Below are 25,515 nucleotides of genomic sequence, written 5' to 3' on the forward strand. Positions count from 1 at the left end.
TAGAAAAATAGCATCTCGTAAGTTTCCGGAAGAAAGACGCAAGGATAGGTATCGGTAAAGGAAAAAACTCAGTTGGCCTATAGGTTTTCCTATGTTGAAAGACTCTAGCTCCTACGCTCAATAACAGACATATCAGAGAACTGTTCATTGCCATAAATAAATGAAAGCCAAAAATCTAAACTAGTCGCGGTCAACTATATGAATCCTCTGTGTTCATCTCAAAATCATTTAATTCACTATGATAGTTATCAATTCCAAACTTTATTAATGGCAATTCCGATAATCAGCTTCTCTAAGATGGTCAAAATTTATTAGATGAGTAATGACTAATGAGGCACCTGTTTTTACCTTTCGGTTAATATTAGATCTGGCAAATAAGTACAAAAGCGTACAAACAGACACGCACTTCTATCATCAACAGGCTTATGCAGTTATACAGTAAACAATATTCAGCAGGACGGATACATGTAGAGCCTAACTTTAACAAAGCATAGAAATTTGGCGGCGTAATACATAGTTTCAGCATATTCCAAGAAGAAGAAACATACCTGGAGCTTGAAGAAAAAGAGAACCAGAAAATAACGAACCCTCGACCTGAAGAAAGTCACACCGAGCAGCGAAATATTATACATGCCTGAAAATACTCCTAAATCACTTCTTCCACCTCAAGTCGCCTCAGCCGTATGAAACGCCAGAACCTCGCCTCACTGTGGATGCTTTTAACAACACATTTTTGAAGTATAGAGGTATTGTCAAATTTCTGTATGATTTCATTGTATAGGGGGGAGGTTTAAGTATTGATTCGGTATCTTATTCTAGCATGGATAATTAAGAAACAAACCTACTTTCAGAGAAGGAAAAAGTAAGACAAGAAGAAGAAAGAGAACTAACCAGCGTAGAGGGCTTCTCGCTCAAGCATGTTGAAGTCGGATGATTCCCAATACTCCTTCTTGACCAAGTCGTTTACAATCTCGATGTCAACTTGTCACATTCTAAGATTAAAGATAGCCCGGAAGTACCACAAACCACCGTAGGTGGAGGGAAAAGGAATTTTTTCAAGAGAAGTTAGTAATACAAAGTAAAGCACTCTATTTTTATCATTAAGAGAGTGTATCTAATCAGAAGTGTGCTGCCGATGTCTTATACAACATCATTGAAATAGAACGTTAACAGTACTAACAGTAATTCGCTGACCTATCGGAATTCTAAAGCTAATTTTTCAAACAAAAGAAAGCATTGAAATAAGACACAAATACAATATTAAAAAGGGGAAAAGGAGAGCTTTATTTCAGTCATGTTACTCCTGGCAATAGACAGGCAATTTGCAATCACACTCAAAATTCGTGATCGTGTTCAATGTTATCTATCATGTAAAAAGTACAGACCATTTCACCTCGATTCACAACTACAACCTAATCACACATTTAGTATAATGGTGAGGCAGAAAAACATAGCGGAACGGAATAGAAACCTCTTTAATTACAGCGGGACTTGGTGAAGTTATCAAAGTTAGATAATCCAGGAACTCATGAGACGGACTTAGGCTTTGATGAAGCATTTTGATGTGCGGATCCAAGTTTTTGGATCCAATGAAGAAACCCCTTCTTGTGATGAAACATTGAATTTTGTACTAGATTCAGAGTTCCGTCATGCGCAACTGAAGATTCAAACTGCTCCAGTACCTTTACAATCTGCCAAAACTCGGGCCTCTTTTCTGGATGCAGAGACCAACACTGTTCGATCAAAGTTCTCATGGCAGGAGGGCAGTCCCTGGGAATAGGTGGTCTCGTATTCTGAAAGATTCCAGAGATATTCTTTTAGAATTACACAAAATCGTTTCTTAATAGCAGACTTACATAGGTAAAAAATCCTTCTTTGTTTGCAGAATATGACGAAACTATTAATCTTTTTCTGGGGGAAAGACAGGGTTCAAGGGCATGATTTTGTTTCTCGGCTACTCATACGGACAAAAAGGGTCAGTCATGCAAGGTCACAACTGTGTACATTACATTCCAAATGCATCAGCTGTCATAAATTATTTGGAAAAAGATACCGTATGAACCACTGATACTTTTGTGCGCCATGACAACTGAGCATAAAGTTCATAATACCCGAGAATCACACGAATCTAGAATAGATGAATAAGAAAAAATTCAATACCTTGTTCACAACGGCATAAGCAGCCTGTACTGGTGTCATATCTTCATAAGGAATAGTTCCAGCCAACATTTCCCATAAAATGAGTCCAAAACCATAAACATCCACCTTCCGACCATATAATTTTCGTTTAATCATCTCCGGTGCCATCCATCGGTAAGTACCGGGATCATCAGCCAAAAGATCACAATATGCTTCCTCACAAGCAATTCCAAAATCTGCAATTTTCAGGCGGTACTTCTCATCGATAAGTATATTTTCTGGTTTGAGATCCCTATGAATAATGCCTTGTGAGTGAATATATTGCATTCCGTGAGCAATATCCAAGGCCAGGGCAATCACTTTTTGCAAGGTTAGGGACTTATACTCAAGCTTGTGAAGGTATGCTCTCAAAGAACCTTCAGATAGATACTCTGTGACAACACAAAAAACGGGAGTCTTTCTGCATGATCCTACAAACTGCATTAAAACGTCATTAAAAAAAAGATCAGAGATGACATGGAAAACAAAAACAAGTTGCCGAACTCGTGTTTTTAAGGATTTAAAACATAAAAAAGGCAGCTGCAGATGTATTAAAATAAAAACGGAATAAACAGAAGCCATCAAATATTGTAACCAATGTATATGCAGAATGCAATAGGCTCAAATTGAATGCATCAAACGAGAAAACCAATCCTCATTAGCTACCTTTACGATATTTGGATGGTGGAGTTGAGACAAGAGAGTAACTTCTCTGGTAAACTGATTCTCCAATCGAGTCGCTAAATCTCCATTTTCGTCATCATCAGGTACTTTTATAATTTTCACAGCAACAGGTTCATCATTGTATATTCCATGGTAAAGCTGACTATGTGCACCATGAGCAAATCTTAGCCCAAGAAATAGCTTGGAAAGATCAACAGTATATTTGTCAGCTGTTTCTAAGGCCGTAACCCTGCGCCCATTCTGATCAAAGTACTTTGCCCATGCAGAGTCTTTCCGACTCCGGCTCAATGATTTGTCATTGAACTTCACCGACGACTTTGAAACAGCAGAACTGGAAATAGCTGTTTTCTTTTCATGAGAATCTTTGAAGAACAACTTACCCACAATGCCCTTCTCGTGTCCCTTCCTTTGAGGATGTGGAGTCGAAAATCTCTTCTGACTAGATCGAGCTTCCTTAAACGTATCAGGAAGTTTTGTTTTCGGAAGAGGCGATAAAGCCCTCTGCTTATTTGTACTAGGGTTTTGCTGAATTTGTCTAACAGTTGAATCCGAACCATTAGGTCTAGTTTTGGCACCAGCAATATCTCTACGCTGAAAAATGAAAGGACTAGAGGACAACCTTGTCGCATCCAACCTATGACAAACGGTATGAGAAAATTTCGTTCGCCTAATCCAAGAATTAGCTTCCTCGTCCATATTTTTTCACTAAATCAGGCTAAAAAACCTGGTAACAAGTACCGAATTTCTTCTCCTTTTTCTTCTTCAGTTCAGGAGGAAGTTCCAATTCGACAATCCCCTCAAATTGTCCTATCAGTTTCACTACGTTTTCAAAAGACAATTTCTTCAAACCCATCAATCAAGAATCAACTCAACCTTTCAACCTTCAATCCTATGTACAAATACACCATAAATGATCAATGACAACTGCAATCGACACCCTTAAAAAATGCCACCTTCAAGACCAAATTAAAGCATAATTAAACAAGATCCAAAACAAAAAAAAAATTATCCACTTAAAAAAAACGGCAGCCCAGAGCATAAAAGCTTCCGTTATGCACAGTGCCAAGGAAGGGCCGGACCACAAGGGTCTATTGTACCAGCCTCACCTTACATTTCTACAAGGGGCTGTTTCCACGGCTTGAACCTGTGACCTCCTGGTCACATTCAAATCAGATAGAAAACGAATTTGTACCTTTAAACGGCACAAGAAACTCTCTTCAACGACAAAATCAAATCCTGGAAAATCACATGACCACAAAAAGATCAGAATAGAAAAGCACAAATTTAATAAAACAAACAACAAAGGGATAAAAGCACACTAATTTGGCTAATTAAACAAATACATATCAATCTTGACAAACCCCATTAAACTCCCAAATACAAAATCATTATCTTAAATCAAAAAAATTAAAATACCCTTTTAGCAAAATCAGACTCTAAATTACCAAAAGAATAAATCTTTCACAATATAAAAAAGGATTTTTCTGTAAAGATTTCATTTTTGTTAAACTAAGAAGGCTAAACAATCTTTAAAACACACTAATTTAGCCATTAAAACAAAGAAATATCAATCTTGACAAACCTCATTAAACCCCTCAATACAAATCATAAATCCAAAATAAACAAACATTACCCTTTTTGCAAAATCAAATTCTAGGTACCAAAAAGGGTAGATCTTTCAAAATATAAAAAGAGGATTTTTCAATAAAGATTCCATTTTTGATAAGATTTCTAATTCCTCCTATCTTAATATCTTAAAAAAAAAAACAAATTTAATCATTATTAAGCTTAACACTAATTATTAAACAAATACATATCAATCTTAACAAACCTCATAAACCCCTCAAATACAAATACAAAATATTTAATTAACAAATTTAATAAAGATTCTATTTTCATAAACTAAGAAAGCTAAACAATCTTAAGGGATAAAAACACAGCAAATTTACTAATTAAACACAATCATACAAAATCATTTAATGTATTAACAAACCCCATTAAACCCCTCAATACAAAATCATAATCATAAACATAATATAAAAAAAAATTAACAACAAAGAGACATAAAATCAAAAAAAAAAAAAAAACATACCCTTTAATGCAAAAATCAGATTCTAAGTACCAAAAATGGTAATAAACCTTTCACAATATAAGAACATTTTTTTATATAAATCAAAAAAATTAAATCAAAATGAAAATGTACTTATGACTAAAAATTCCATATTGTAAAAGGTTTCTGTTTTCACACATAAAAACAAAAAGAAAGTACGTTTAGGTACTTTTGAAGTTTTTGATGTGGACCCGGGTTTGTTGAATGACGAGCGGGGGTTGAGATTGGTGGGGTGCGAGGGTGAATTTTTATTAATTAAATGGAGTATTAGTCTATTTAATTTCTTACACCAAAATTGGAAAAAGAGATACGAACGAAGAGGAATAATCAATGATAATAGTGTCCAATATTCATATTGAAGCATGATTATCTTGATTTGGGGGGAGATTCTTGGGTGTGGATGGGTGAAACTTTTGTAAATTATTTATTTTTTATTTCTTACTCATGTCTAATACTCACATTGAATAGATTGGTGGGCTTGGTGGGTGAATTTTTATTAAATCAATTTTTTTTTTTAATTTGTTACATCAAAATTGGAAAAAGAGATACGAAAGAAGAGGAATAACCAGTCGAGGAACGTATCCAATATTCACATTGAAACCTGACTATCTTGATTGGTGGAGGGCGGTGGTGAGATTCTTGGGTTGGGTCGATGAATTTTTATTAAATTAATTATTTTTTTTAATTTCTTACTTGATGTCTGATACTCACATTGGAGAGATTGGTGGGGTGGTTGGGTGAATTTTTATTAAATCAATAGTATTATTCTTTTTAATTTCTTATACCAAAATTGAAAAAAGAGATACGAACAAAGAGGAATAACTAATCGATGAAAGTGTCCAATATTCACAATGAATTCTGACTATCTTAATTGATGGAGGGAGGGGGTTGAGATTCTTGGAGTGGGTGGGTGAATTTTTATTAAATTAATTATTTTTTTAATTTCTTACTCGATGTCCAATACTCACATTGGAGAGATTGGTGGGGTGGGTAGGTGAATTTTTATTAAATCAATATTATTCTTTTTAACTTCTTATACCGAAATTGGAAAAAGAGATGCGAACGAAGAGGAATAACCAATTGATGAAAGTGTCAAATATTCACATTGAAGCCTGACTATCTTGATTGATGGAGAGAGGGGGTGAGATTCTTGGGGTGGGTGGGTGAATTTTTATTAAATTAATTTTTTTTTTAATTTCTTACTGGATGTATGATGCTCACATTGGAGAGATTTGTGTGGTGGGTGGGTGAATTTTTATTAAATCAATATTATTCTTTTTAATTTCTTACATCGAAATTGGAAAAAGAGATACGAACGAAGAGGAATAACCAATCTATGAAAGTGTCAAATATTCACATTGAAGCCTCACTATCTTGATTGGTGGAGGGAAGGGGTGAGATTCTTGGGGTGGGTGGGTGAATTTTCATTAAATTAATTATTATTTTTTAATTTTTTACTCGATGTCTGATACTCACATTGGACTCTAACTATCTTGATTGGTGGGGTGGGAGCTTGGGAGGGGGGGGATTTTTATTAAATTTTTTTAGAAAAGATTAAAGTAGAATTTTATTAAATCAATTATTATTATTTTTAATTTTTTACTCGGTGCATTGTTCAATTGTTGATTAGAAAATGATTATTATTGTATTAATATTTGCATGATTCTAATTAATAACTACATGTCTCTTCTATCTCAATACAAATACACTGATAAATGAATAAAAAGGTATATTCCCTTTGATGGATTTTTGTTTAAAGTTTATTCAAAATTGAAAAGAATTTTAAATATTTAATGGATCACCAAGTATTTCCAAGAATCATGTGAATAAGTTGAAGAAAAGGAGGAGAAAAGTGCAAAAGTTGAAAATAAAATTAAGAAAATTAGGTGGGAAGCATATAGTTGTCACAATCTAAGAATTATTATAATACGTATGATTTTAAGGAAGACTAAGATATTTTTTATTTTATTACTATCTTATTTTTATGTTAAAATACGATTATGTGTATGAACAAAGTACAATATTAAGAAATAGTATTAATGTGTTAGAGATAGATGACATCTTTCTATTTTTAAGGAAATATTAAGTTTGACCATTTAAACTAGTAAAAGATTAATAGGGAAATTGAATCGTATCGATAAGATTAGTGATTTAAAGTCAAATATTAATAAGAGATCTTAAATACATATACACATTGTGATAATTATTAGTATTATTATACTTTTGAGTTATATTTTTTATTTTTGCATATTCATTATTTTTAGTGTATTATTTTATTCTTAAGAAGACATATAGCATTTAACTTCATATTTAATATTATTATATATAGAAGTAACGATCATTTCTAGCTAATAAAATGTTAGTCTATTTATTTGTAATATATTAGTTCATATATTATTATAAAAATTTTACTTATAAATTTGTAAAAATTTGCCTACATCCCCCTACCCTCTCCCATAAAGTTTATCTAGTACGGTTTACATCCCCTTTATGCGGTTTGTAGGTTGTTATACAGTGGAAGGTTTACCTAATGCATACAAAGTGTTCATCGCAAAATAATTACCTAAAAAGCAGAAGTTGTGATAGAGGTTATAGTAGTTGCAGATTGTCGTGAGATTAAACAAAAAAAGTAAAGGTACAAATTCTTTCTATATGAAATTATGGATCATTACAAGCTTTTCGAAATTAATGTTTTTTATCATGATTAAGCGATTAAATTAAGTAAATGAACACTAAATTTAAATATATGTCATGCATGTATTAACTTGATTTATATATCAAATGCGTGTAAGTTTTAATCGGTAAATTAGTGTTATCTTTCATTTCCAAAGTTAAAAGCTTTAATTGACAAAGTCAAAAATATCCACATGATTGGATGTTCAAAAGTCAAAACAACATTTGACCGCTATTGTTATGCAAATATTCAAACTTAAAAAGAACTATACTTTGTCAACTTCTTTTAATTATATTTAACTGATGTTTTTCTTAAAAGGTCAAATGGATTTATTATTTTATGAACATATGTTCTTTAATATTCAAAAGAATGTTTTCCACAATTCTGTACAACATGCAATGAAATGATTGTTTGGATATTAAAATGAAAGTTGTTCCGAATTTATAAAAAAATATTTTAATTTACGGGTGTTTTATTTCCCCGCAAAAGTTGTTAAGACTATTTTAATTACGCTTTCGACCTATTTTTCATCAACCTTACACTATTACTCAATGCGTGTTGGGTACTTTCCTTTTAATTAATTAATTTAATTAAAACATTAATAAAGGATGGGTTTAACCCGATCCGACCTGGTTTAACTCCTCCACTCCTCTTTGAAGCATGCTTTAATTTCAATCCCATCGGTGTTTGTTGACTATCGTCAATCTTCCACTGACCCGATTAGTTCACTGTTCTTTTCAAACCCTCTTGCAAAAATTATTGAATTTACTTGAATCGAGTATCTAGTACTTTAAGTCTAGATCCATCTAGATTCGCCTTTGAACCCCCCTCCCCCCCCCACCCCATGTCTTTTATAAACTCAATATTGGGCTGACCCAAAGTCCTCACTTATACGTTCATATAATAGGCCCAAAATATCAAACGGCCCCATAAAATGTTACAAAAGAGAAGCCCAAAAGCCCAAAGAGATCTTTTTAATAAAACTTAGATCTTTTAACGATACTCATAATTAAGAATCATGAAAACCTTGAAGTATTGGCTGAAATTCAATACCACGTTTTGGATAATTCTCGCCTCATGACTTTACAATGGAATTAGGATAATTTAGTTTGTTTTTCTCAAAAATTATATTGATTGATCAAGTTTAAATTGCATTTTCGTGATGCGATAATAAAGTTAATTGTTATAGAGAATTATATGCTTCAATATGATTTACGTCGGAAGGAATTTAGAAAACTATTTTTCATATAAATTAGTAAAATTTTATATGAGGTAAATTCTTAATCGATTTTAGTACATTAAAGGTATGATAATATTAGTTTTTTTTAACGTAATTCAAGTGAAAAAATTAATAACTAAAATTTTCGTTGATTTTAAAGTTGAAAATAATTAAATTACCCACAAAAAGACCAATTTTAATAAAGCTAAAAAAAAAACTTTTATCATGATGTGATATTATTCCTTTTTAATCAAATTTTCACAATTTTGCTCAAAAGATTTCATACCATTACGTGAATCACTATGCCTTATGGATGACACATAGTTAATCTTAAAAGCTACCAATGTATGGCACATTTTCGACTTCCGTAAAGCTAGAATTCTAACTACGTTTCACATTAACTATATCACCTCATCGGCATATTTAGAGATTAACTATTCTTCATCCATATCGATCAAGTAGACGGGCAAAGACATTATGTCTGTCCCCCCTTGCTATCACTCTGTCATCTTCATACTCGTTTCACCGAATCATTGACCGATCATATCAATTGTTAGGCTATAACTACGTTTCACATTAACTATATATCGCCTCATAGACTTATTTAGAGATTAACTATTCTTCATCCATATCGATCAAGTAGACAGGCAAAGGCACTACGTCTGTCCCCTTGCTATCACTTTGTCATCTTTATACTCATTTCGCTGAACCACTAACCGATTATATCAACTATTAGGCTATAACAAAATAAAGATATTTTTATCGTGATGTGATATTATTGCATGATTAAATTATTTGAAAGAAGAAAATTGAAACCTACATTAATCACATAATTAAGCCTATTTCTCTAAATAAAATAGTTAAAAACTTTTATACAAGGACAGGACAGGACAATGAATTATGAAAATGATAGATCTTCTTTATCTTTAATTATTCATCAATTTAATCTTGATTCTTGAATGACTAGAACCAAATAATTGTACAATGGAAATTCCAATAATACCCCCCATATTGTACTCTAGAATCTGGATATTCTGGTTTATCCATGGACAATTTCGTCAATATATATATAAGATTCACACGTCAATTATCAAAAACCCTACTAAAAACCTAGTGGGGCATCCAACAATTTGATGTTAGGTAGAAAAATCAATAATCTTTTTTATCGAATGAACGAGATTTCTTCATTCTTATGGTTCGAATTTAGTTTATAGGTGGAAAAATTAATAAATGATCTGATCGAATAAACGAGAATTTTTCATTCTTATGGTTCGAATTTAGTTTGTAGGTGGAAAAATTAATAAATGATTTGATCGAATGAACGAGATTTTTCTATTCTTACATTTTGAATTTAGCTTGCTAGGTGGAAAGATCAATAAATGATTTGATCGAATGAACAAGATTTCTCTATCCTTACATTTTAAATTTAGTTTGTAGGTAGAAAAATTAATAAATGATCTGATCGAATGAACGAGATGTCTCTATCCTTACATTTCGAATTTAAGTTTTGGGGTTAACAATTAGATAGAAAGGCATTCATTGTTTTCTAATGGCCTTACGCGGACCGCGGTGTGATTTTGAATTTATTGGGACTAATGAGTATCGAACACTGAGTGATGATTACATAAATGACGTAGTACGGTAGGTGAAAAAAACATGACGGGCCCACTCTTTTGGATAGACATGAAAAGATCAACCACACGTTTTTTTTAACATATAACATTATTTCAATTTAATCGTGTAATCTTTTTTATATTATCGATCTTGACCAAATCTACTAAACACTGATAATATCTTTTGGATTTATGATTAATTTCTATAGTCAAGCTTCTTTTGCCTCTACATTCATAATATTCAAACACGCGTACTAATATCAATTTCGCCTGAAAATCAAAGTACCCAGTTATCTTATTAGTTTCATGAGTGTTTTTTTTCCATCATACATTAATTTTAATACATTTTTTTTTATAATTATAATTATTTTATATCATATTTAACGGATGCAAAGCACCACATTTTTTACCCTAGATCCGCCCCTGCATTAGACGTTCAATTGACCGCTCTTAGATCATTATGGCTCCTCACATTTAATTGAAATTCGTTCGTCGAAAAATTATAAGGAGGAGGACAATATAAGATATTTCGGTATATCCAGGAAATTAAACTAGGTAATTTCAATTTTTTTTTATATATATAGGAATAATATAATAAGATAAAATCATAAAAATAAAAGACACGGACTGACGTGGATCCTTGCTGTTTTCGTCTTACCAATTATGACTATCTTAACTTAATTTACTACACCCCAAAATATTGGCACTATATATATCCATTTCCAAAAATAAATTTAGTCACATTACAAAATTGTAAGTTTTTTTTTTTTTTTTTAATTCTTATTATATATATGTAGCTCTATTTAGAGAATTATAGATATTATGGTTAGAATTATGGCTAGGAGAACAATGGGTCATCGCATTTTAACGTGCGATAAACCTGAATTTGTGTCGATTTCCGGCGACCCCTTATCGATGAATATTTTGGATACAGTGTTTGGTTTTTTCGACCACGAATCGCCGAGAATTATCGATGTCGATTTTCGTATCGAAAACGAGGAGGATGATGAGGATGAGGAAGAAAATGGAGAATCTGAAAATGTTGAAGGTAATCAATTTTGGGAAACTCAACATAAACTTTTACAAGTAAGTTTAATATATTAATTATTTTCTTATTCTTTTGGTAACTTTCTTTTTCTTTTTAATGAATGTGATTTTGAATCAATGAAACTTCTCAATCCCTATACTTTGTCGGTCGAGCTTGTCGTAGAGAGCCAATTATATCTAGTCATGTGGTTTTCATCTTCAGTATTAGTTTACGCGCTATTATATTATAATGAGTTTTATCTTATGAGTACTCAAAAGATAGCGATTGCAATTTTTCTGGTCAACGACTAACAAAAGAAATGAACTGAATTAAATGTAAAAAAGGAGGCCTTTTGAGTAATTTTTTAGAATTTAGGTCTTGTTAGTCATAATAACTATTATTAATGACTTTATTTCCTTGATTTTCTCCAATCCGTTAAGTCTAATTTGTAAACAACATCATTACACTCATTATTGCATGTTACTTACCATTTATTTTAGTGTGATATTAAGTGATTTTAAAAAAATATATAAATATAGAATTTGAGTCAGAATTATTGTGTTCCGGTGAATCTCATAAGTAGAATTGTAGCTCCATTTAGATTTTACGTACCTAAATGATATTGAATTTGTAATTATTTCTTACATTACTCCTGCGTAGGACGTGTTATTAATCCACTCGTTATATTATCAACATATAGAAGTTAAATGCTATTATTGTTTTTAATTTATACATAATTAATTAAGTGTACTATTTATAATGCAGGGTGTACTATACCGAACTACTACTTTAGAATCACAAATTCGAAGCATTACAAAAGATACAATAAAAGAAGCAAATGGAATTACATGCCGTTGCCGGAGTCCGGCGGATGACGGCTGCCGGGATTGCCTCATGAAGGCGGTTTGCAACCGTCTGCAAATTGTAGGGTTCAACCCTGCAATTTGCAAGTCGAAATGGAAGAACTCTTCAGATATTCCATCAGGTAATTAAGATTTTAAGTTATATGTAGTGATAGTCGATAAAAAATTGAAATTCTTATATAATCAGTCAAAAGAATATCTACATGTCGACATTCTTAAAACGTGAGATTTGTAATCTTTTAATAATAGTGTATAAAATGACAACTTTAATATCTACATCTAGAGCTTTAACTTATTGTATATCAAAATAAATAATTATATCTTTGATAATGACATCCATATAAAAAAAAAAATCTCTTTTAGTGTATGGTAATGAACCAATTATATAGTTTTGATATTTTTAATTCAGATGGAAAATGACTTGTTTAATTTGTGGCTATCCATCAAGGACAAATTGTATGACAAGACCATATCAGACATTTTTTTTTAATTCAATAAAATTAAATTAAACCATACTAGTATTAATATGAGTATTTTTTCTCTCTCTCTATATATATATTAAATCTTGAATATCTTTAATTTAACGATCTTAGTAATCATGTTATATAGGTGAACATACATTCATAGATGTGATCGACTCATCAAATCCTAAAAAAGGAGAAGTAAGAGTTATCATCGAGTTAAATTTTCGAGCAGAGTTTGAGATAGCACGAGCATGTGAAGAATACAATCGATTAGTAAAAAATTTACCAGAAGTATTCGTTGGAAAAATCGAGAGATTACTATCGTTGATCAAGATTTTGTGTGAGGCATCCAAGAAATGCATGAAGGACAAGAAAATGCACATTGGACCGTGGCGTAAACAAAAATACATGCAAGCGAAATGGCTCAAATCGCGCGAGCGTGTGGAGGCGGCCAAGTTGTTGTACTCGTCTGATGTGGACGAGTACCCTAGCCGTCCGCCTACACGGCCAAGGGCTTCCATGCTCACGGTCGATTTGTTGGAGAATTTGCCAAGTTTACCTCTCATCACGGCCGTGGAAGTAGCGTGATAGTGCCAATAGGACCTATTCGGGGATAACACTCCCTATCAAGGATTTTTTTCATAACCAGGCTGTAAATCGAGATTGGGGGAGAAGCTCCATCTGCTACACTATATCCTTTGGTGATTAAGTTTTGTTAATTGATGTTATACAATTGGAAAAAAGTTACTATTATATTGTATTCGATAATTATCTTGATGAAAGGAGTTGTTTCATGAGGTATACCCTAGCAGGGTAATATTATTTTTTATTGAGGATTAAAATTTTACTATGTGTCCTTAACATAAATATAAACCAATATGACCTTCATTAATCAGAATAACATACATATAAACGAATATGAAATCCATCAATCTGGTATAACATATATATATATAAACAAGTATGCCATCTAAATCTGGTATAATATACATATGTATTAACGAGTATGACATTCATCAATTCGGAATAGACTCGAAGGCCCTTACGAGCTCAGTTAATGAGGGGAAAAACAAAATAATATATGTATAAACGAATATGACATCCATCGATCCCATATAACATACATATAAACAAGTATGACATCTAAATTTGGTATAACATATATATATATATATATATATATATATATATATATAAACGAATATGACATCCATCAATTCAGAATAACTCGACGGCCCCTTATGAGCTCAGTAAATGGGTGACAAAAAGGATGCACCAGCCGGGAATCGAACCCGGGTCTGTACCGTGGCAGGGTACTATTCTACCACTAGACCACTGGTGCTCTTTGATTACTTTCATAGAAGTTTAGAAACATAACAAAATATAGTAGAATAAATATGATTTCTCCACACCCTTGATCAGATGTCTCGGGTTCAAATCCTAGGTGGGGGTGGGGGATCCCAATAAGACGATTTTCCCATTAATGAATCTTACAGCGTATAAATTCGAATTAGTCAAGGCTCGATATATCTATACTAAACACCGAACGAGAATAATAAATAGTAGAATAAATATGATTCCTCCATCCTTAACCAGAGATCTCAGCTAATAAGGTGGGTGGGGGAACCTCGGTGTCATCAAAAGAACTTTATACTTCTTTTCTTCTGGTTCATAACGTAATGAATAGTAACAATTCTTTCAAGAGACATCTATAGGTGTGGAAGGAATATTAGTTCTCTCGTACTGGGATTTCAAACTCCAATCGATTGCTCAAGAAACTTTCAAAAGCAAAACAAGCCATTGACCCACTCAAAACAAGTAATGCCCAAGCGATCATAGACTTTATCAAGATTCTCAATACGAAGAAAAGAGTTTTTTCCATCGTCCTTTTGCTCAACGGTATAAAAAACTTCCGCTTCATGGGCAAATAATTTTGTTCCACCAGGACGAGTCATAGAACGACGTCCATAAGCATCCAAAAAATCAATTCCAACACAAGAGAATTAACAAATTTTGGAACGAACTTGAAACACATTAAAGACTTAGCAAAAAGCCACGAAAATATGTCATGGATTATTTCTTGTGGTATTATTCTCCCAATATTCATCTTGAGATGGCTTGTATTAGTATACCTTTTTTTCATGTGTTAATATAGGGTAAATATTTTGCTTTACTTTTTCCTCATAAAACTTTTATACTAGTACGTTGAGAATTTTTTTTTTTTGTTAAGGGAATTTACCATAAAATTAAAAACATAATTTTCTTCTCTGAATAATTATATTAAAAAAAAAGTGGATATAAGAAAATAAAAATGCGGTGAACGTGGATCGAACACGTGACCTTCAGATCTTCAGTCTGACGCTCTCCCAACTGAGCTATCCCCGCAATTGTTTGCATTCTTGGAATATTAATAATATAATTTATGCTACATAAAATTTGTTTATTTTCTACTATATTATTAGTAATTACTACTAAACAGATTGTGATAATAATCCAGCCCAAAAATGGGCCTACTGTTTGAATTGCATGTGTTTTATATGTTTTACTATGATAGTTTGATATCAGTGTGTTTACTTATGCTGAGGGCTTATTGGAAACAACTTCTCTGCATGGTCAGCATAGGATAAACTGCATACGCACCACTCTCTCCGGACCCCATTAGTAGAATTACACTAAGTATGTATGTTATTGGTTTGACATGGGTGTTATGTTTTTTGGTATGAACGTCCTGCCATCGAGGGTCTATCGATTGAAAACAACCTCTTTGCCTTCTCAAGGTAGGAGTAAGGTCGCATAATATACACCACTTTCTCCTGACCTCACTGGTGAAATTACACCGAATATATTGTTGTTGTTATTGGTAAAATATGGTGTCATGTTGTTTAGTCTAAACATCCTACCATCGAGGGTCTATCGATTGAAAACAACCTCTTTGCCTTTTCAAGGTAGGAGTAAGGCAGCATACACACCACCCTCTTCAGACCGCACTGATGAAATTACACCGAATATGTTGTTGTTGTTATTGGTTCTAATATGTTGTCATGTTGTTTAGTCTGAACATCCTACCATCAAGGGCATATAAATATTAATTTGGTCTAGTCGTCCTATCGATTGATAAGGGCCTATATTATTTTCTAGCATGCTTTAAATTGTGAGGGGCCTATATAGTAGTTTGGTCTAGTTGCTTTCATTTTGAATGACATAAATTTAAATGGTACATTTTCATTAACCACAAGGCCAAAATCCGAAATAGTGTCAACAAGTTCATAAATAACAAGGCCTTGGACACCGCGCATAGCGATAGTTTTAGTGCACCGGGCTGCCCTTAAGTTCATAGATAACACGGCCAAAATCGACCGTATACATTAAAGTGAAATAATGTCAACAAGTTCATAGATAACAAGGCCAAAATCGACTGGATACATTAAAGTGAAATAACGTCAACAAGTCCGTAGATAACAAGGCCAAAATTGACCGTATACATTAAAGCGAAATAATGTCAACAAGTTCATAGATGACAAGGCCAAAATCGACCGTATACATTAAAGTGAAATAATGTCAACTAGTTCATAAATAACAAGGCCAAAATCGACCGTATACATTAAAGTGAAATAACGTCAACAAGTTCATAGATAACAAGGCTAAAATCAATCGTATACATTAATGTGAAATAACGTCAACAAGTTCATAGATAACAAGGCTAAAATCGATCGTATACGTTAATGTGAAATAATGTCAACAAGTTCATAGATAACACAAGGAAAACACATCTGTTCTTCTGAAGAATAAGAGATGTAATCAAACTTAAACGATGGTGCCCTGATCAGCTCACGAGCATCTCGACTAATTCCAGATATCTGCTTATCTCGCGCATCAACACAGGTATCGTGTAAGAGATCTATAGAAGCTTGGACGGATTAGAAGAGATCACTTAGTGTTTTTGCCTCGTGAACATGAAACCTCACAGTTCTCGATTCACTTCATTGATCGATCGCTAAGCCACACCCTTGAATGTTCCACAAGTTATAAATACTTAGCCAACCACGGCAACTCCTTGCTGTCTTTAAGTGCAAAAGAAACATCATCACTGCAACAAAAACGCAACGAATCAGGACCAAAGCAACCATTGCAAGAGTTAAGGTAAAAAGGGCAGCCCGATGCACTAAAGATCCCGCATGCGCAGGATCCGGGGAAGGGCTCCACTACACCACAAGGGTGTATTATACGCAGCCTAACCTTGCATTTCTGCCAGAGGTTCTGGCATCAAGTGTTATGGTAACACGAACAAAATACAGGATTAACAGTATGATGAAAGAGCTCCACTTGACAATAATCTCTTCAAAAAGCCAATAATTCAAGAGGCTATTTTTGATCGACTTAAAAGTTAAAACTACCAACATCATACACAGGATCATTAGTAGAATGAAAGGTTTACTACATACGATCTACGGAAAGAGTTGAGAGCTATTCATCCTTAATCCTCTCCGAAACATTTCTTTCCTAATAAAGCCATCCATGGTCTTAACGTTGAAGATCGTCGTATATAAACAGAAGTATAAGCTTTCCTAAGTGAAGATCGTAGTATATAAACAGAAGTATAAGCTTTCCTAAGATGGTTTCTCACAATTAAGATCTTGAATTCAAGTCTTGCAATCATATATAACCAAAACACACTTGGCCCCAAAAAGAAAATCAGGCACGCGTTGAAAACTTTAAGTCGCACAATTCAACGCTTAATAATGTTGAGGAACCCCAATCCAACTTAGCGTAGACTTCCGATAAACAAGGCAAGCATGGACGGCATGGATGAACAGCAAATTACCAATTAAAATTCTCATTAGTCAAAGGATGAGTTTCTTTCTCAAATATCTCGGTAGATGGACCTTTCAAAGAACAAAAAACTTGCCCCAACGTGTTTGGAACTGAGGGGTAGCAGTTATTTTTATCATTAAAAAGTCGTTATCGTTAGCACGTTGGGGGCATGCATGATTATGCATTTTGATTACTCGCGATTAGCTTTTATAACTACATTTAGTTAAAAGAGAAAATTCGGTATAAGGTTTGAATTCAGAGATTCATAAAAGAAGCTTACCTTGGGAAGTTGAGCTGTAACTTTTGCAATTTATGTTTCACTCCAGGCTCACATAGAAGTATTCTGCATTCACCAAGCTTGCATCTGTCACAAAACAAAACAAAACAAAACAAATAACATAAGTAGGATAACTAACGAAATGAAAAAGAATTTCCGGATATGTTGCTCGGGTTCTGAAAAATGCTGCCACACGTGTTGGATCCCCCGAAAATGCAAAACTTTTGGAGGATCCGACACGCACCACGGCATTTTTGAGGAGTCCGAGCAACATAGATTTCCCCTCACCATTCACTGGCATCTTCTTGTTATCGATATCAACAATTAAATCTATTTCACAACATTATGAGAACAGGATAATCAGAACACAGAACTAAGCTGTTACGACGACAGCCAAAGTTATGCTAAGAAATCAGGAATTGCAGCTCACAATATACACACCAACGAAACAAGGATCCGGGACTTCATTAATCCAAGGTTAAGAATTAATTGCTTGATAATTTCAAGAAGTTAAAGAATATTGTGGCTTACCCAACTTTTAAAAGCATATCCCATCCTGGAAATTTTTCGCCATTGCTTGTACAGAGACAGGAAACAGTTACTGCCAACTGCAACGAGAAAATTAGTTTAGGGAGAAAACATTAACAACGACCAATTTAATGTATAGGCCAGAAGATTATAATACGTGTGCAAGAAAGTGTACAATTCAAGCGGAAACACTTTAAGTTGAAAAGCAAAAAAGAATCAATTAATCTGTGTTTTTTAACTACAACAGATACATGATACATCACTAAATCATAAATGCCGCAAGAGGCAGGTGAAAGTAGAAAAGGTAGAAGAGAGGAAACTACCTTGTCAAGGGTGGTCTCGCTCATCCCCGTCTTATGACCCTCATAAACCATAGCTGCCAAGAAGATTTTACTCAGCTTGGAGCTGCTTCTCATCACCTACACGAAACGAAATATTAGACGCAAGCACTATGAAAACAAAATCCTTCATCTGCTACAGCATCACTATGAATCAACAATAGAGGAAAAAAAAGAGCTAGTACTAACATGATTTCACAAAGAAATTATTGGAATTCACATTTTGTACTACGGGATGGTCAGCACAAGTCCTTGATAAAATTCATTTCAAAACTTACGTGCATACAAGGATAGGATATTCCCACTCTTCCTGCAATTAATAGGTTATAATATATTGGAGACATCCATTTGGACACACCTGAAGAACTTTTGGTGAAGCAGATGAGAAAAGTAGCTACAGTAACTTTCTTCAACCTCATACCTTTCTTGTCGTATAGGGTCAAAAACAACTTTTCAGAGATATATACTAAAGTTTGGACAACCCTTAGCAAAATTCCTAGATTCGCTGCTGCTCTCTCGGGCAAATTCTCTATGCTACCTATAGATCTCTTTGACGAACACCTAGATAACACACACCACCAGCCCCCCTGATCAATCCACCTTCATAGCACTCAACCCAAAATATAGATCAGAGACCATGAAAACACACAGAATCTCCTTAAACCACCCAGCTGTTCTATAAGCTCTCCGATCTGCCATTTCCGGTTAAGCAAAATCTGCCCTTCTCTTCACCATCCTTAAGTACTTCCATCTCTCAAAACCATAACTCCACGAATCAGCTAAATAAATTATCCCGTGAGTCAACCTCCAGCGGAACTGATATTCTCGGCCAACAGGGGCCAAATCTAAACAATCAAACCTCCTCACCAGCTCAAGTTACACATCTTTCCCCAAAGTTTCAACAAACTTCGACCGTCCAATCACAGCAAATCAGAGATTTACTACTAGTGGACTGTGTTTGTTCACCGGTGCCCCGCTACTGTGGAAGCCAAAAATCCTTCTTCTCTCTTGGCCAAACTCCACGGTTATCAAAAAAGAAAAATGCTTCTTCGCTCATACCTGAGAAGCTGCGTACATATCCTATATAGAATGACTTCGATCATTTCTCACGTTGTATTGGAAGGTTTTTGTGACTTTTGTCATATCCGCCTTCTTGTAACTTTTGCTTTATATTTATGGATAGGGGTTTATGCCAAACTCAACACCAAGTCTACACTTGGTGGTTTGGTTTAGAAAACAAGCAGCGGAGAAAATTTAACTATTTTTAACATTGGCAAACCCCCCCCCCCCCCGGAAGCGAACACTAACTAGTTTGGGATTGAGAGTAGTGGCGAGACAAAAAAGGGAAGATAAAAAGAAAGTGGACTCTTGGTTATTATCGAACAAGATATGTCCCCATTAACTAATAATGGATATTGAATTACACCACAGGGTTTTCCCCTATTGGACTCACTTGGATATGAGGAGCCTGGAACATTTCCTGAATGGCTGCTTCAACATCTGCCATTCTGACAAGCATTTTACCTGAAAGATACAGCAAACATAGATATATAATCTGTATAAAACCATTAGGGATGTTACAGATGTTCAAAGTCAGAACAAATGTGTATATCCTTCTAATGCAATTACAAGTATTTCTTATTGCCAGTAATGTCTACATTCAAGAATCAGCTCACCTGCTGCAGCAGAATCGGGAATTGGTAGCAATTTCTTAGCACGATAATCTGCAAGTTCTGCAGCTCGCCTACATATTTCTAGTGCACGGCGTGCATCACCTGAAACAGCTGCCACCTGCATTTGTGTAAAGTGGACATTGCTTTAATAATCAACTTAAGTATCACATTCGCAACAGCACACAAGCTCAAGTATCTGACTGGAATGATTAGAATCAACTGACAAAAACAAAGTCCTTGTAGAGATGAACCACAGAAGGACCAACCTTCCTTGAAGCAAATTCAATTGCAGGTTTTTCGAAGGCCTCAATTCCATTGAGACGAGTTAAAATAATTTCTTGAAGCTGCTGATAGTTATAGGGACCAAAGCAAAGTCTTTGAATGCCCATACGACTTGAAATCCTTGGAAGCAACTTCTCCGGAAGATCCATAGTGTTTGCAATACCTGTTGGTGAGAGAAGTTACCATTTTATCTTCACATGTAAGAACTAATACAGAAGGAAGAAAATATTGACAGCAAATTGTGCACATACCTATAACAATCAGTTTGGAATTCGGCTTTGTAGGCCAATCAAGAATGTTATATAAAACCTGGAATTAAAAGAAAAAAGTCATACATAAGCAGTTTGCTGTTTTCGATATTTACTATGGTGGATAAAAGAATGCATCATTTACCGCTTGATTTCTGGTAACCAAGAGATCAAGTTCATCTATAAGTAGAATACAAGGCCGGTTCTCCTCTTTGTTAGATATAGCACCACTGGAAAACCGCTCATTCAAGGAGTGAAGAGCCTTTTTCCAACCGACCCTGTGCCCATTAAGTGCTTCATAAATAACCTGAAATAGTTGAGAGAAACATTTTAGAGAACAAAGATATTTCTGCATCACCAGAGGTTGAACTTCATACTTACACTGTAAATATTCTCGGGCGAAGCCAATTTTAGGCCATTAATCTCCACAAAACAATAAGGTTTGATGCTCCCAGCATCAACTTCACACTTTAAACTCCTCATTACTGCTAATACACTCATTGTCTGCATCATGGTGAAGATAAAAGGAACAAATCAGTAATGTCGGACCAGCATAAACATAGAGAAGATATACTACAGCCTTACGTTATCCGTCAACCGTATTCTCTTAAGCCAATACATACCTTTCCTGTCCCAGGAACACCGTGTATGTAAAGGCATCTACCCAGGCATTGATCATCACATATGGCACCTTTTATGAATGTAGTTATCTCTTCCATTTCTCTGCAAAAGACGCACTTGTTTGTAAGATAAATACCGAGCGAATTGCATGAAGATTAAAGATTGCACCTCAGGAAAGACATACTTAGTCCTACAAGGTAGAGACTTGGGTAACGTTGCCAGCAAAAGGGTTGCTTTTGCTTTCTCAAGTTCAGTAAGCTTGTGAGATCTCACATGTTCTGGTATCTTCTTCACACCTATCTTTTGTAGTCCAAAAAAGCGTCCCTTTCTTGAATTCTGCACTCTTTTACACAAATTACTTAGCTTTCTCCTTTAGGGCAACATGAAGAAGTGAAAAATGAATCTGTCAAGAAACAAGTTGTATACCGCAGCCAATGGATGAGCTGGAGATGGTCTGGCTAATGCATTACTTTGGTTTTCCCATTCATATTCTAAACCATCATCCACGTCAGTGTCTGGATCTTCACAGTAGTTCCAATCCGCGTCGTTCTCAGCTTCATTATCATCCTATCAAATGAGAAGAGAGCTTATAGTTGCAAAATATTTCATCAGTGATGAGCAGCAAAAGGTTCCACAAATATCATCAAAAATTGTTTTAGAACATACCACATCATTATCTTCAATCTCAGAAATGCGCTTGAAACTATGCCAGTGAATGTCATATTCATATTCACAAAGGAAAACATCATCTCCTTCATTTCTCGCCTTCTCAAATTCTTTTGGATACATAACAAAGCAATGCCTGATGACAGATTCCATCTGCAGATAAACCGTAGGCCTTTATTAACAAATATAATGGTTACTTACTCATAACATATTCAATCAGTATCGGACCGCCCAATAAGCTGAGAAATTGAAGCTTAGGCTTCTTTCCGTTGGGTTGAGTCCTATACCACAAAATTGGCTATAACATCCAAACCCAAAAAGCAATCTTTCCACTTTCTCTTGGAGAACTCTATCAAGAACAATACCCAATGGTAGATTAATATATTTGCACCTATCTTTTGCTTTTGGGATGTTACTAATCAACAAGTAAAGGATATTTTCCTCAAGCAGCAAAATAGGTAGCATATAACATCCACAGTGAAAATCATTACATTGTAAAGACAGAAACGAGAATACCACAATATTACCTCAACATCAGCAAAATCATTAGTCCGATAAAGTTCTCTCCTCAAGTTATGTGGCTGTCTTCCTGCATTTGTTTCCTCAGGAATAATATACCAATGTGCCCGGAACCAATAGGTACCATCAACTTCTTTCCATATACTATAACATTGATATCACAATTAACCAAACATCACAACCTTTGACATGCAAAATCCAAGGAACCACAAAAAGTTCTTAAATTTAAGAGAATACTGAAAAACACACCTAAAGTATCTCGGTTTTTTTTAAGTTTCATACCTAAATTATCACCAACTATTTATCAAAACACACGTGAACTATTAATCATTCACTTTTCCTACCTGAACGTTAAGGTATGAAATTCGAACAATTAAAATAATTTAGGTGTGTATTGATAAATAGTTGGTGATAGTCTAGGTATGAAACTCAAAAAACCGAGATACTTTAGGTGTGTTTTTCACCCTTCCCTCTACAATTAACTTACAAAATACAAAGTTCATATACCTCTCAATACGAGCCGCCCACAAATCACTGTCGAGTAACTTCTCCTTCATAGTCCTTACTCGTTTCTTCCCCTTTGGTGGCAGGGGCATTTCCACTACTTTCCCTAACTTTTTCGACTCACAATACAAACAAATCCAATCCCCTTCAGGCACATCCTTTAAAGGTGGCTTCAAACACTTCAAATGAAATCCTCCTAAACATTCATCACATTCAATCATAATCACTCTCCCTGCTGGCTTATAACACACTCTACATTCCTCAACCTCCGGATCCTCATCGTCCGATCCAACATCCTCTCTCCTCTTCACATACACATCATCTCCTACACCAAATTCCCCCCCATCAAAAACCACTTTCTTATAATACACCCTCTTCTTCACACCCCTCGTAACGTATCTTTTCTCAACACCCACATTGTCTTTCCTCCTCCTCTTCGTCTCCGTGGGCCCTGGGGTCGACACGGGGTTTACCTCATTCCCCTTACATTTCCCTCTTTTAACTAAACTAGTCCTACTCCCATTCTTGACCCCATTCTTGGGACTGGAGAACTTCAAAGACTTACGCGATCGATCAGAAGCCGGAGATAATACAGGGGGTGGGGTTTGAGGGGTGGAGGTAAGGCGGAGGGAACGGCGGCGATTAGGGTTTAGGGTTTTAGGGGTTTTAGGGAAAATGGGATCTACTGGAGAAGAATCAAAATTGGGATATGGGTTTTGCTCCTTAACTGGAGTTGTACTAAGGGGTCGCTTCAATTTGTTCGTTGGACACATAGTCTCGATAGAATCCATTCCAATGATTTCAAGAAAAACTCGAAAAAACTAATATTTTTTCGAGATTCTTGGACTGAATTTGCTTCTAATACGAAGATATTGAAGAAATGGGGTGCAAATTTATACTCTCTGTCAATGGGGTTTGGGTATTTTCTTGATCAATGAATGGAAGAAGAAGGGAAAATGGGAGCTAAGATGAGTTGTACGTTGTGCTTATGAGGTTGTACTTGACCGTTAGAAGTAGATGAAGTTTTATGTTTTGTTACTTTGGTCCATATTAGTTTATATTTGGGTTTGAAGAATAGGATATTATGATAGTTAGTTTCTTATATTGCACACATTTGGTCCAATACAAGTTTTTAAAAATAACGAAAAGACAACGAGGTATAGTGTGATTCTATAAGTGAAGTCTAGGATGTGCGCAATCTTATCTAAGGGAGAAACTAGGTAGAGTTAAGGAGGCTCATCTGAACTTCTTTCGATGGAAAATATATCAGTGTCTTTGTCATGTGTTTACTTTTCGTATTTGAATCTTAGTGAAATTTTTGGCTTAGGATGTTGTTCTTGACCATCAAAAGTAGGGGTGTACATAGGTCGGATTGATTTGGTTTTTATTAAAAAAAAACAAATCAATCATGTCGGTTTATTAAAACTATAAACCAAATCAAACCAACATAAAATTGGTTTTTTCGGCTTAGGTTTTAATCGGTTTTTTTGGGTTTTCGGTTTTTTTTTTTTTTTATAATCTTAAGTTTTTACAATTATATTGTGATCGAAGACTAGATCAAATATGTTTTCACTCATGTGCTAATGAAAAACCATAATTAGGAAAAAAGGAGGAGCGGAAAACTCTCTTAAAACTAAAAATTAAAACTAAAAAGTGAGATAAAGAGTGAAAAGTTTAGGTTTTATGTTTATATTGAATTTTCGATCATTTAATTAGCAATTAATGGATAAATATTACAACTTAAAGGCCTAAATTTTTTTCAATATATATCTACATCTACTTTCAAATTATTGAAAATTACTAAAACTAGTTGAAAAAGTATTCAAAAGTAGATTATAATTAATATTTTATGTATAAAAAAGTTAGAATTATATATATATATATATATATATATATATATTATGTCGGTTTGATTCGGGTTTGGTTTGACTTTTTTTTTGTTAACACCAAACCAAATAAAAAATGGTCGGCTTTTTTTTCTAATGTCAAACCAATCAAACCAAACTATAAGTCATTTTTTTTTTCTCGGTTTGGTTTGGTTCGTCAGTTCGGTTTGACTTGACGGTTTGGTCTGTACACCCCTAATCAAAAGTAATTAAATTTTTATGTGTACGTAATATGTAGATATTGAATCCACTTAATTTCTTCGTGTGTTTATAGGAGCTGAGAGGAGTTGTACTTTGTGCTTATGAGGTTGTTTGATCGTTAGATCTAT

At 34.3% G+C, this 25,515-nt stretch overlaps 3 protein-coding genes and 3 non-coding genes across 9 annotated transcripts; 1 reads left to right on the forward strand and 5 right to left on the reverse strand.

Annotated features, from left to right (window-relative positions):
* Positions 1-1,260: 1,260 nt before the first annotated feature.
* Positions 1,261-5,110, reverse strand: LOC107868345 (serine/threonine/tyrosine-protein kinase HT1). Of its 3 annotated transcripts, none has more exons than XM_016715017.2 (5): positions 4,955-5,110; positions 4,055-4,098; positions 2,845-3,751; positions 2,161-2,616; positions 1,261-1,793 (listed from the first exon to the last, which is right to left on the reverse strand). In XM_016715017.2, the coding sequence occupies exons 3-5, from the start codon at positions 3,556-3,558 to the stop codon at positions 1,527-1,529; spliced, it is 1,437 nt and encodes a 478-aa protein (XP_016570503.1). In that variant the 5' UTR covers positions 3,559-3,751; positions 4,055-4,098; positions 4,955-5,110; the 3' UTR covers positions 1,261-1,526. The 3 variants fall into 3 exon arrangements, with proteins under 3 accessions (XP_016570503.1, XP_016570501.1, XP_047267696.1); XM_016715015.2 differs by having other exon boundaries at positions 2,845-3,815; XM_047411740.1 differs by lacking the exon at positions 4,955-5,110 and adding an exon at positions 4,496-4,600 and having other exon boundaries at positions 2,845-3,815.
* Positions 5,111-11,185: 6,075 nt separating this feature from the next.
* Positions 11,186-13,633, forward strand: LOC107868344. 2 transcript variants are annotated; one of them, XM_016715012.2, is made up of 3 exons: positions 11,186-11,564; positions 12,271-12,490; positions 12,978-13,633. In XM_016715012.2, the coding sequence occupies exons 1-3, from the start codon at positions 11,301-11,303 to the stop codon at positions 13,418-13,420; spliced, it is 927 nt and encodes a 308-aa protein (XP_016570498.1). In that variant the 5' UTR covers positions 11,186-11,300; the 3' UTR covers positions 13,421-13,633. The 2 variants fall into 2 exon arrangements, with proteins under 2 accessions (XP_016570498.1, XP_016570499.1); XM_016715013.2 differs by having other exon boundaries at positions 11,192-11,526.
* A 470-nt stretch (positions 13,634-14,103) lies between these two features.
* TRNAG-GCC lies at positions 14,104-14,174 on the reverse strand. Its single transcript has one exon. It is a non-coding gene; the product is annotated as a tRNA-Gly (tRNA).
* A 970-nt stretch (positions 14,175-15,144) lies between these two features.
* On the reverse strand, positions 15,145-15,217 carry TRNAF-GAA. Its single transcript has one exon. It is a non-coding gene; the product is annotated as a tRNA-Phe (tRNA).
* Positions 15,218-16,465: 1,248 nt separating this feature from the next.
* On the reverse strand, positions 16,466-24,358 carry LOC107868343 (origin of replication complex subunit 1A). The gene is made up of 16 exons (XM_016715011.2): positions 23,304-24,358; positions 22,805-22,940; positions 22,278-22,430; positions 22,038-22,178; positions 21,796-21,947; positions 21,614-21,713; positions 21,372-21,494; positions 21,136-21,297; positions 20,994-21,051; positions 20,727-20,905; positions 20,464-20,578; positions 20,241-20,311; positions 18,773-18,868; positions 18,453-18,529; positions 17,925-18,008; positions 16,466-16,919 (listed from the first exon to the last, which is right to left on the reverse strand). The coding sequence occupies exons 1-16, from the start codon at positions 24,089-24,091 to the stop codon at positions 16,856-16,858; spliced, it is 2,499 nt and encodes an 832-aa protein (XP_016570497.1). The 5' UTR covers positions 24,092-24,358; the 3' UTR covers positions 16,466-16,855.
* On the reverse strand, positions 22,293-22,370 carry LOC124898346. The gene has a single exon (XR_007055318.1). It is a non-coding gene; the product is annotated as a small nucleolar RNA snoR28 (small nucleolar RNA).
* Positions 24,359-25,515: the final 1,157 nt, after the last annotated feature.

This window comes from Capsicum annuum, chromosome 4 (assembly GCF_002878395.1).
Source record: "Capsicum annuum cultivar UCD-10X-F1 chromosome 4, UCD10Xv1.1, whole genome shotgun sequence".
Classification (NCBI taxonomy): Eukaryota; Viridiplantae; Streptophyta; class Magnoliopsida; order Solanales; family Solanaceae; genus Capsicum; species Capsicum annuum.

Excerpts from the sequence above, each read along its gene's own strand:
- LOC107868345 (XM_016715017.2), bottom strand. The coding sequence starts at position 3,558 with ATGGACGAGGAAGCTAATTCTTGGATTAGGCGAACGAAATTTTCTCAT. Across the intron at positions 2,617-2,844 it reads ACCATCCAAATATCGTAAAG|TTTGTAGGATCATGCAGAAA; the intron begins GTAGCTAATGAG and ends GTTTTAATGCAG. Across the intron at positions 1,794-2,160 it reads CTTATGCCGTTGTGAACAAG|AATACGAGACCACCTATTCC; the intron begins GTATTGAATTTT and ends GGAATCTTTCAG.
- LOC107868344 (XM_016715012.2), top strand. The coding sequence starts at position 11,301 with ATGGTTAGAATTATGGCTAGGAGAACAATGGGTCATCGCATTTTAACG. Across the intron at positions 11,565-12,270 it reads CTCAACATAAACTTTTACAA|GGTGTACTATACCGAACTAC; the intron begins GTAAGTTTAATA and ends TTTATAATGCAG. Across the intron at positions 12,491-12,977 it reads CTCTTCAGATATTCCATCAG|GTGAACATACATTCATAGAT; the intron begins GTAATTAAGATT and ends CATGTTATATAG.
- LOC107868343 (XM_016715011.2), bottom strand. The coding sequence starts at position 24,091 with ATGGATTCTATCGAGACTATGTGTCCAACGAACAAATTGAAGCGACCC. Across the intron at positions 22,179-22,277 it reads AGATTGAAGATAATGATGTG|GATGATAATGAAGCTGAGAA; the intron begins GTATGTTCTAAA and ends CTCATTTGATAG. Across the intron at positions 16,920-17,924 it reads TTACAGCTCAACTTCCCAAG|TGATGATGTTTCTTTTGCAC; the intron begins GTAAGCTTCTTT and ends TTTTTGTTGCAG.